This window comes from Gopherus flavomarginatus, chromosome 21 (genome assembly GCF_025201925.1).
Source record: "Gopherus flavomarginatus isolate rGopFla2 chromosome 21, rGopFla2.mat.asm, whole genome shotgun sequence".
In the NCBI taxonomy this organism is placed as follows: domain Eukaryota; kingdom Metazoa; phylum Chordata; order Testudines; family Testudinidae; genus Gopherus; species Gopherus flavomarginatus.
In genome coordinates, this window is record NC_066637.1 from 13,356,495 (window position 1) to 13,368,259 (window position 11,765).

Genomic DNA, 11,765 nt, shown 5'->3' on the forward strand with positions numbered 1-11,765 from the left:
CCCAATTAGCACACAGATGCAGCCCAAGTCAGATGTGTGCTACAGGCTGCAGGCTCCGGGCTACTGGCTCCTGACTGCCGCATGGCCCCGCATGACAGGGCTCGGGGTCCAGGCTGCCGGCTGCTGCCCAGCCCCATGCAATGGGGGCCTGGCAGGATCTGGGGTCCAGGCAGCCAGCTGCCAACCAGCCCCATGCAACAGGGTCCCAGCGAGATCTGGGGTCTGTGCAACAGGCTGTTGCCCGACCCCATGCAACGGGGTCCCGGTGGGATCTGGGGTCCGGGCAGCTGGCTGCCGCCCGGCCCCACCCAGCAGGTCTAGGGTCGGGGTCCTAGCTGCCCCCTGCCCCCACACGGGGGGGGGGTCAGAGTCCCCAGGCAGCAGGATCTGGGGTCCAGGTCCCTGCCCCTCACCCCACACCCAGCTCTCTGCTCCTGGCCCCATCTTTGGAGGGATCTCTGGGTGGAGGGTGCTGAGCATAAGGGTTTGCAGGGGGTGTTAGGTGGGGGGCACTGTGGTTCTCAACCTGCGGCCCACAGTGATAAATAGGTTGAGTGCCGCTGCTGTAAGAAGTATCTACACTGAAGCACTACAGCTGCAGCTGTGCTGCTGTCACATTTTACGTGTAGACAGCCTTTATTTCAGCTGCGAGGCTCAGTCTCTTCACAACTCCTTTTACTCTACGCTCTCTGAGTGCTCTCTATTTACACTCACTCCCCAATTAACACCCTCTTAAACTGCACACCTGTCATGGTTTCACTCTCAGACCCATCGGGCTGTAGTTTTTATAACCTCCCCTACAGTGTGACATCACGGTATGAAGACCTAACAGTCACCGTATTAAAAAGTTATTTTGGTTCTTTCTTTCCAGATGAAGTGGGTGGTGAGCCAGGGACTACAGACGAGAAAGGTAAGTAACAAAATTGGTTATAAAAGGAGTAGATGCATTTAAATCCCACATGAGATATGGCTTTGAACTTTTAAAGGGCCTGTCTCAAAGCCCATTGAAGTAAATGGACAAACTCTCTTTGACTCCAACCGGCCCAAAGAAAGGGAGCGAGGAAACTGCTAAACCTAAATGATATTTTCATATGGTTTGCAGTATTGTTGTAGCCGTGTTAGTCCCAAGGTACAAGATAGACAAGATGGGTGAGGTCATATCTTTTATTGGACCAAGATCTGATGATGAAAGAGACAAGCTTTTGAGCTATACAGAGCTGAAGAAGAACTCCGTGTAAGCTCAAAAGCTTGTGTCACCAACCAGGGCTTAATATGCAATGAAAGAGGTGCTGGGGCTCAAGCAATTTTTTTTACTTTCATAACTGATGTGGGCAAGCCTGGAAGTGCCAGGGCTCTGAACTGCCAAGCGTAGAGATGCCGGAGCTTAGCCTGGCACAAATTAAGCATTATCACTGACAGAGTTTGATCCAATCACTCGTCATGTTTCTCTAAACCTAAATGACATATTTTACAGTTCACAGGATTCAGGGAACATTCCCATGGAATCGAATGAGACAAAATAATTCCATTTTACTACAAAGTATTAGGACCTCTTACTATCTGGCCCCATAGTTATACACGGGTTACACAGAAAACATGCTAACATCCTGAACATTTCCCACTCAGATGGCCTGGCAACAGTTACACTGGTTGGAATCATCGTTGGAATCATAATAGCGGTGGGAATCGTTACTGGAATCATCATTGCCGTCGTGAGGAAAATGTCGGGCAGGTACTCGTAAGTAGATTACTCGGCAGGCTTTATGGCTAGAGGCTGCTATAGCTCTGGTTTCAGTGACAGACACACTTCAAAAGGAATTCGATTCAAGATCCAATGAAGTCTTTCCATTGATTTCAAAGGGTGGGAGATCAAGCCCAAGGTCTGGATACATTCCAGAGAAGCAGCCAAACATTCAAGCAGTTTATCTGAACCACAGGAGAGACTGGAAAGCTCGCAGGAATGGGCCCTAATATCTCTAGCATGTCTACTTTTGGACACAGTGAAACATAGTTTGGGACTGCCCTTTATCATGGCATCCGGAGCTTTTCATTCCAGCCGTGGCTGGGAAACAGAAGTGAAGGGGGAAGAAGGGAAAGAAATATTTAAGCTTTAAAAAAGTTTGATCAACATCCACTTCCAGATATAAAAGCATAGAACCATAGGGTTAGACAGAACCACAAGAGCCATCTAGTTTAACCCCTTGCCAAGATCAGGATTTGTTGTGTCTAAACCACCCAAGACAGATGGCTCTCCAGCCTCCTTTTGAAAACCTCCAGTGAAGGAGACTCCATGACCTCCCTAGGCATCTGTTCCATTCTCCTACTGTTCACAGTTAGGAATCAGAGGGGTAGCCGTGTTAGTCTGGATCTGTAAAAGCAGCAAAGAATCCTGTGGCACCTTATAGACTAACAGACGTTTTGGAGCATGAGCTTTCGTGGGTGAATACATGCATCTGAGGAAGTGGGTATTCACCCACGAAAGCTCATGCTCCAAAACGTCTGTTAGTCTATAAGGTGCCACAGGATTCTTTGCTGCTTTCACAGTTAGGAAGTTTTTCCTGTTATTTAATCTAAAACTGCTCTGCTGTAGTCTGAATAATTTATGTATTTATTGGTGGTGCTGAGGGATGGTGTGTCAGTTTCTTTCCTCCACTCCTCCAACTGGGTCATCTACAATCCTTAATCATTTATACCGTAGAGCCACAGTTAGTCAGGCAGGGGTGAGCAGAGACAAGAAAATGTTCTCATTCGCTGACCTGTTTCTTGTGACAGTCAGTCCCCAGCTAAGGAACCTTTAGGGAATGATAAACTGATGCTGTCAGAACAGACTCACCAGAGTTAAAAATCAGACTGAGGCTTTCTTCTCTGGAACATGCCTCTAACTTCTCTTTAATATCTGTTCTGTGCAAGTTTCACTCAGGGCAACCTGTGGCAGAGTCATCTGTCTCATGCTGGTATCTACACAGGACCAGATTCTAAGATGGGGTTAACGGGCATAGCTCCAGTTCAAACCAACTGAGAATCTAGTCCTGTCTCTCAGCTTCAGTGTTTATGAGAATATCAGCACAAATCAAAGGAGACGGACCCAAAGGGCTGTCTCCCTTTAGTCTATTTTTTCAATTACATTAAATTATGATCTACAAATAATACTTTAAAATTAATTTAAATTGGTTTTTAAAAATTAATTAAAGGTATCCCTACTGAAAGAATTAGCGCTAAACTTAGCAGATTCTTGGTCAGAGAGTTTATGCATGAAATTATCCTGGCTGCATACACCAACCAGAAAGATGCAGGTGCAAACACCTATTTAGCTGTATTTGTATGTACTATTCTCTGATTTACATGCAGAACAAGGCAATGAAATGTGCAAATTAAGCACACCATTGCACACAAACTCTTTGAAAACCTGGCCATCACAAAAAACAAATAGTAAAGACAATCTTTTTGTTTTGATTTTATTTGCCCTGTTATATGTCTGGCAGACTTCTGAGTTCAGAAAATAATGGGTTCAAATCCCCCAACCTTCCCATATTTTCTTGAGTTTTTGATTTAAGTAAGCCCAAAGATCCAAATAAACATTGGCTAAACCCCACCAGTATCTAGATGGTTTTCATCCAAAATCATTAATCAACACAGATCTGTTGAAAAGCTAGTCCAGGCTCATTTCAAGATTCAGGAATCCAGTCTGAGAATTTAGTGTTTACAGTAAAACCCCCATATTGGAGAACTTTGCATGACTTTAGGTGCGATTCCAAATTTTTCAGACAATATCAGTTTCTACCTTCATTGAAAGACAGCGAGGTTATATGTATAGACTGAAGAATGGCAGCACCAGCTAGTAGTTAGTGCATGAGACTGAAACCAAGGAGACTTGGGTCATAATCCTGGCTCTGAAATTGATTAGTTGTGTGTCCTTGGGTGCACCATTTACCCTCTTTGTGACTCAGTTTCTCCTTCTGTAAAATGGGGGGTACTAACCATACCTATTCCACTTAATCAACCAAAGGCAAACCGCCCTGTTCCTCATTGTGCTAAGCCTAAGAAAACAAGCTTGGCTTTGTCTGACCCTGTAGAGTTAGGAGAATTCTCAGGAACAGCTCCACAGCCATTACTGCAATCTCAGGCTGAGGAACAGTCCACAGTCCACTGAGCCCATGTGCTGGCAAGAATGGCTAGTGGATCCAGGCAGTCACAAAAGCCTGGTCCCTCTGCCTTCCAAGTGCCCCTGCATCCCCCACCAAGTTCTGCTAGGTCAGTGGTTCTCAAACTTTTGTACTGATGACCTCTTTCATATAGCAAGCCTCTGAGTGCAACCCCCCCATATAAATTAAAAACACTTTTTAATATATTTAACACCATTATAAATGCTAGAGGCAAAGAGGGGTCAGGGTGGAGGCTGACAGCTCAGGACTCCCCATGTAATAACCTCATGACCCCCTCAGGGGTCCTGACCTCCAGTTTGAGAATCCCTGTGCTAGGTAATGGTTGAAGTGGAGCTTTAATGGAGTTCAGCTCTATATTGCAATTTTGTATCTGGGAATCTGTGTTTCCTCTCCCCATATGGCTGTGGAGAAGGAGAGAGGATTTGCCCTTTATGGTTTGTAATGCACATTGAAATTCTCTGACAGAGAGTGCTGTAAGTACTGAGTGTTGTTGTTATTTCCTGTTTAATTTATCCAGAAAATATGTTTGCTGTGAAATGGATGTGTACCCAATGCAAACAGATCCTTTTCATTTCCCATTTCTGCTCCAATAGAAACAAGGAAACAATATTTCTCTATACATTGTCAATGGAATCTATGCATACTTTCCATCGCCAACATCGTAGGTCATCATAATGAAATGCCAAACTGCTTTTAAAGTATTTTAAATGCTCTCCTGTCACCTATCATTTAACCGGTATGTGACTGTGTCTGGAGCAGATATTCTAAGTTTCCAGAGTCCCTTCAAAATCTCCCGCTCTGGTGGCATCTGCCTCCTTCCTGCTTTTGGAAGACAGTCTTCCACGCAGGGCCGGTGCTACTATTTAGGCTGCCTAGGCAATCGCCTAGGGCGTCAGGATTATTCAGGGGGCGGCATTTTGCCAGGGGGGTGGCAGGTGGCTCCGGTTGACCTGCCGCAGGCATGCCTGCGGAGGGTCCGTTGCTCTGCGGCTCTGGTGGAGCTGCCACAGTCATTCCTGCAGATGGTTGGCTGCTCGCGCGACTCCAGTGGACCGCCCACAGGCATGCCTGCAGCAGCTCCACAGGAGCCACGGACCAAAGGACCCTCCGCAGGAATGACTGCGGCAGGTCCACCGGAGCCGCGGGATCAGCGCTGGGGGCGGCAAAATGGCCGTGTGCCTAGGGTGCGAGAAACCCTAGCGCCGGTCCTACTTCCACATATGGTGGTGTCAAATGGAAACGCTATCCCCTTCAACCCTTGGATGTGCCTCTCAACTTTCTATTGTTCTCCGTTTAATCTCTTCCCTCATGTTACCAATTTACCATTGGGAGAGATAGTGCTACAGAGAGCTACCACCTCTACAATGGGACAATCAATAGCAGAGCTGGAAAAAGGATGAGGAAGGGATAAAATTGCAAATATGTCATCAATATTAGGACCTCCATTCAATTTTTTGTCAGATTTGAGCCCTTACACTATGTTAAAACCCATTCGTGAATTTGCACAGCTTCAAAACTGGTCTGCACGGTTTGCTTGAACGCACCTGCGTCAATGTTTGCAAAGTGCTCAGATCCTAGGATGACGAGGCCTTCTAAGGAGCTAGAGAGAGGATAATATTTTCAAAAATGCCTGACACTTGTGCTCTTATCATTTAGGCACTTTTGAAAATCCCACCCAGATACGGTGCTCTGGAACAGCACATGTTCTCATAATAGGGTTTCAGGAGGATTTAAGTAGCATTCTGCTGGCCACTGCACAGGGGTGAGTTTTACCTTAGGGTGACTCATTTTGAAGCTGGAATACCTAAAGACAACACTGGATCCTGCATAGACTGTCCTCTGTTCACTTCTGACATTCTTGGAATATATTCTAGTACTGACAAGATATATGAGCAGCAAGTCCAGCCCATGAGTGCTTTGCAAAACTGAAAGAAGTAAAAATGTATTGAATGCTGTATTTGGGGAATGCACTTGACCCTGCTTTAGTAAATGGGCAGCAGAAGCAAGCTGCACTGTTGATAGACAGGCACTGGAGAGAGGAAAATATTAACTGGGAAGTGGAGGAAAGAGGCAGTGGAAAAGGCAGGGAGGAAGAGGTGAGAGATGACAAGAGAGAAGACAGACAATGAATATATTTTTCTGACTCTGGGACACAAAATAGTATAATGTCACCCCATTTTTCCATTTCTTTTCACAGGCCCTAAAAATAAGTGAAGAAGGAAATCATGTCGTTTTAAGCCAGAAAATAAAAGTGCTTCCTATTTTACAACTGCTAGAGACTCTGTTCCTGTATCGATGTGAGAAGATGATCCATGGAAATCATGAATGCAGAATTCCAAATCCATGGGGATCCCACACAGCTTTCTGGAGGGATGCTTTACAGACTTATCAGAAATGCAATGATTCATAGGACTTTGATAATCAAAAGTATTTAAGAGGAATGAAAAAAACATGCTATAGAAACGAAAAACAACAAGTAAAGCCACATGCAGCTGAAAGGTGCTTTATCGGTAGTATAAATACAATTGTAGATAGGTGTTAAACCACGCCAGGAAAAAGTTGTCATCTCACATTGCGTCCTGTTGGTTCCTCTGAAAAGTTAAATCCAGATTCTCTTCTGTTATAAGCCCACTGTGAAGTGAGAAAGTCTGGTGTATCTTTCAGTGCTATAAATGTCTAAAACCACCAGTCCTTGTAGGATGTTGTTTTATTGAATCTGTATTGTTTAGCAAGGTATGAAAGTAATGTCACCCTAACAATCTAGAATTGACTTCAGAGGGAGACAACTATATTTAAATGATGTAAGCAAATTGCATTCATGGCCTGGCAGTTAAATCATTCTGGTAAGGAGGCTGCACTTCTATACAGAAAAGCATGGTTGGCCCAGCTGGAACTGACCTACCAACTCATCTCTCTGACTGTTGTGCCAAGACCTTCTGTCTTCCCTGTTGCAGAGATGAGCAGGGATTGGAATACACATCCTAACTTAAGCAGTGCTAGGAAAATACCCATTTTGGATGGGTCATCGTAACCTATTACACAACAAGAGTTGGATTTGATGTGTAGACGATGTCTGAATCAGTAAATGGCATTCTTTTTATACCGTTTTCTTTTCTTTTCTTTTCTTTTCAACTGCATGGCAGGCTGAGTTTGGCCACACACTATGCCACATCAGATCACCGCACATATTGATGAGGTGTAACACTTCTCTGGACACAACATAATTTTTACCATGGTATACATGATGCAGTGGGACAGGATGTAACTGAGATTTCAAAGTAAAAGGCTTTAAGTTCCAAATGGCTGCAAACTATCATGTTTTGTAAGGGCCTACTCTGGAATCCACTTCTACAGAGTGGACTAAACATGCAAACTTTTCCAGATTTGCTCTTCCATTTCCTTTGTCTGCCATGATCTATATATAGAGCTGAGCTTTGGAAATAAAAAAAAATATGGTGTATCTTATGTCAGATTTTGCAACCATTAATCTTGATTTTCTTTTATACTATACACAAAACCACTTTAATTCTTACCTTTCTGAATCTTTCTTCCTTCTGTTACTGTCTCTCTGTCCTGGATTCTGTTTGTCTTTTACAGACTTTGGCACATTTCTTTTATTAAAAAAATCAAGTGTATTTAAAAACGTCTATGTACCAGTCTAGATACACTCATGAGAAAAAATAATTTAGAAACCGTTTGCAGTGCAAGGCTCCAACTTATGCATCAGTGAATCCTGATCTCTGGTGACTACGTTGAGCTCAAAGTATAGAGAGATTAGGAGATGAAAGTAATTCTAGAGATCAGCAATCATTTTAATTTAGCAGACTTCAAGTTTATGGCCTCCATCACGTTCAGCCCTGTGTTTCGTCAAGCTGAGCTTGTGCAAACTTTTCTATTAAGAGAAGGGCCCAAACTGGAAAAAAAAATCAAATCTGGATCTGGGGGTTGGGATGTTTTGATACAGGCTTTTGCTCTGGTCCATTTATAGAGTCCAATTTGCAGACCTGGGATTTAAAAAAAAAAAATCTCAGAATTCAGATATGTTTCGGTACAGGGTTTTGGTTTGGGCCTGTATCTTTAAATCTATTTGCTTCCACAGTCACTGAGAGAACATTTGTAATGTCAGAAGTGGAATGTAACATTCTCTTCTTTGTCATCAACTAATTATAAAGGATGAATTTCACCCTGGACAGAGGTCAGCTCAAGGCCTATGGACCCCAAGGCTCACTTAAGGCAGGGTTTCTCAAACAGGGGTTGCCGCTTCTGTAGGGAAAGCCCCTGGCGGGCTTGACCGGTGTGTTTATGTGTCCTGTCCACAGATCCGGCCGATCGCAGCTCTCACTGGCCGTGGTTTGCTGCTCCGGGCCAACGGGAGTTGCTGGAAGCTGTGGCCAGGATGTCCCTCAGCCCACGCCACTTCCAGCATCTCCCACTGGCCCGGAGCAGTGATCCACAGCCAGTGGGAGCCGCGATCGGCCGGATCTGTGGACGGGACATGTAAATACACCGGCCCGGCCCGCCAGGGGCTTTTCCTACAGAAGCAGCGACCCTTGTTTGAGAAACCCTGACTTAAGGCCTACTTTGAAGATTTAAACGGGACTTAAGTGATGCACAGGCTTCATGCTGGCTCTCTACACAGGGGTGAAGTTCCCTTCATCTAATGGTACCAGAATATCTTTAATGTTTAAGAAGCCTGACTTAGAATAAAATGGTAATATGCCTTTCTGGCTTGATTCTGAGTGACTGCTCTCATAAAAATATAATCTAGAGCTGTACAGTTAAAGTGAGCTATTTCTGTGATGGATAAGATGGAGTTTAGAGTTGCCTGCGTAGGGTGGTGATAAGCATAAAACTGAATTATTGCTGTTCATTTGTTGTTAATTAAAGACTACTGCATTGCAATGTAATTCAACTATCAAAGTGTTGACACCCTAATATTAATCTGTTGCAATATAAAAGGATATTTTTCTATAGCTATGGAATACATTTCTCAAAAAATACATTCCTACTTCACTTCAATCTAATTTGGCTTAAATTTTGTCTACACACAAAGTTGCTCTGATTAGCTAAAATCAGTTTGATAGAACATTGTGCTAAACACATGTGGACATTCTGAAACCAATTTAAACATGGTGTGTTTCAATTTAGCTACAGAACAATTCTTTACCAAATTAGGCTGAATTGATACACAGCATTTTTAAACCACAAGGGGTGAAGTCCCGGCTCCAGCTAAGTCAATGGCAAGACTCCCATTGACTTGAGTGGGGCAAGGGTTTCACCCCCACAGGCCATATCGGGTTAACTAAAATAATTAAATTATAGTTAAGCTGGTATGTAGATAAGGTCTTACACAGATAGTCTCACTGCCTTCAGCAGGAGTACTCATGAGATTTTGCCCAATTGTTTTAAACAGTTCTGACAACTTAGCCTTTAATTTCCTTTTAAAGTGTTAAGGGCTGTACATTCTTCTTCCGGGTAAACACATCTGGTAACATGCAGTGGGATAAGTGAAACTCACACAAATGCATTGAAAAGAAAATATGCCCTGAGGTGAGCATCTCTACAGAATTCCTATTCCATGTGGCTCAGCTCAGATACAGATATTTGTGTTTAATAATTTAGAAATAAGTTTTGTATTTCATCATTTCCCACTAATCTCCTTTGTTTTGTTTATTTCTCTGCATAGTTATATGTTGGAATTTTGAGGGAACTAGTTTACTATCAGTATCCTAAGAGGACGAGGGGAATCCATATTTATCCTTGATATTTTTAAAGGATTATTATGTACTTGTTTGTGAATCTCACATACGACTTTCCTATCTGATTTTAACTTCATATGTGACCTGTATGAAGTTGCTGAAATGTGTGTAAATCCATGTGAAAGCAGCAAAGATATTGATTTTTCTTACTATGGCAAGATATGATTATATGAAGTGTAAATTACGTTAGTCTAGACTCTGAAAAAAGTCTTATGTCTGTACTAGAAACTTCCCTGCGTGGTGCACTTGATCACTGACCAAATGGATGCCATCTGGAATTATGAATTATTCAGCCATTACAGGGAATATCACAGATTTCACCAGTTTCCTCTGCAACAGTTCAGTTTGCTGTTGCTGACTTGCACTTGCAAAAAAAGAAAATAAATCCTTTCCTGTGCCTATCCCACTACCTGAATTTCCATAGAAGTAACAGCACACGCTCTCCAAAAATAGCATGGTAGGAGGTCAGGCAACCTTTATGGATTGATTCCAAAGTTCTCCTCCATCATTCACAACATGCCTACTCAGTGATAAGCATCAGCATCCATATAAGGTGTTTTGTTTTGAGGGTTTTTTTGGCCAATAATTCAGAGATTCTCACTAAGGGCCATAAACTACCCTTACTCCATGCATGGAACTGCCACAGTTATTCTGAACATAGCTGTAAATTCTGAACTTTGACCATTAACTCACACAAAGATAGCCCTAAATAATCTATGATTCTAAATCTTAAAGGATGAAATTCACTCTAGGCAGATGGCCAGCTCAAGGCCTATGCACCATCGAAGTCCTGTTTTGAAGGCTTGAGCATTGTATAGGTTTTGTGCTGGGCCTCTGGTCCGAAAGTTTACTATGTAAAACATTTGATCCCTCTTTGTCAAGGTATATCACTTAAAGCCCATCAGAAAAGTACAGTAACTCCTGGTAACGCTTCAAAGAAATTCCTTCCATATAGGACTGTGCTTCATGTACAATGTATTTCCATTTCTCTGTCTCACTTATTCTTTGTTTCTTGTGTTAAATTGTAAGCCAGAGAAACACCCAGGTCTTATTCTGCAAGTTTATATATATCCCAATCTTATATATGTGCTACAGGTGCATGGTATTGATAGAATAGTAAATTAGAAATGGAACATACTTATTAGGCTCTCTAATTCATCCTCCTTTCAGGGCTTACTTAGTAACATAACCAGTCTACTTTTAAATGGTTTCATATGCAGTTGCTAGTCAGTTCCTAGTTCATGGCACCAAATGATGGTTGTGAACTGATCATAATATAGTAACATACAGTGTTTGCTCAGATTGTTTATTCAGTTATTGACAGAAGTGCACCCCCCATGTAACACAAACAATCCTTTATTTTTCCAACCCGAGGATGTCATCCCTGCATTGTTCAGAACTGTCAACTGCAGAGACATCTGAGCAAGCAGGATAGGCAATGAAGTGATGGGCAGCTTTGCAGAATGGATTTGATCTTCTGAGCATATGATTTTTCATTTGGGTTTGGTTTTCTAGCTGTGAAGAACAAGGGAGGGGCAGCAGAACAAAGCACACTGTCCAGAGTGCAGAAGTGTCAGTTCCCAAGAGGTGTTGCCAGGAGTGAGAGTCCGTTCCATCCCTAATTCAGCATGTGAGTTTTGGCCTCTAGAGGTAAACACCATTGCTCCCATAGACGCACCAGAAATATATTGAGAATCACAAGTAAATATTCATACATATATGGATGCAAAGGCTCTAGCAATCAAACACAGCTTGTTCCTAGTTCAGAAACAAACACAGCTTGTTCCTAGTTCAGAATCTCATTCCAGTAAGTGCAGTGCTGAAGACTTAAAATCCTATCATG

The 11,765-nt window shown here is 42.8% G+C and overlaps 1 protein-coding gene across 3 annotated transcripts in view; it reads left to right on the forward strand.

The window, feature by feature from the left end:
* Positions 1-10,245, forward strand: part of PDPN (podoplanin) — a 32,516-nt gene extending 22,271 nt beyond the window's left edge. The window contains exons 4-6 of one of the 3 annotated variants that reach the window (XM_050931573.1): positions 872-910; positions 1,627-1,738; positions 6,361-10,245. In XM_050931573.1, the coding sequence (XP_050787530.1) occupies positions 872-910; positions 1,627-1,738; positions 6,361-6,367 (158 nt within the window). In that variant the 3' untranslated portion in view covers positions 6,368-10,245. Of the gene's footprint in view, positions 1-871; positions 911-1,626; positions 1,743-6,360 lie in introns of those variants that run through there. The other 2 variants (XM_050931576.1, XM_050931574.1) reach the window with 2 other exon arrangements.
* The last annotated feature ends 1,520 nt before the right edge of the window (positions 10,246-11,765 follow it).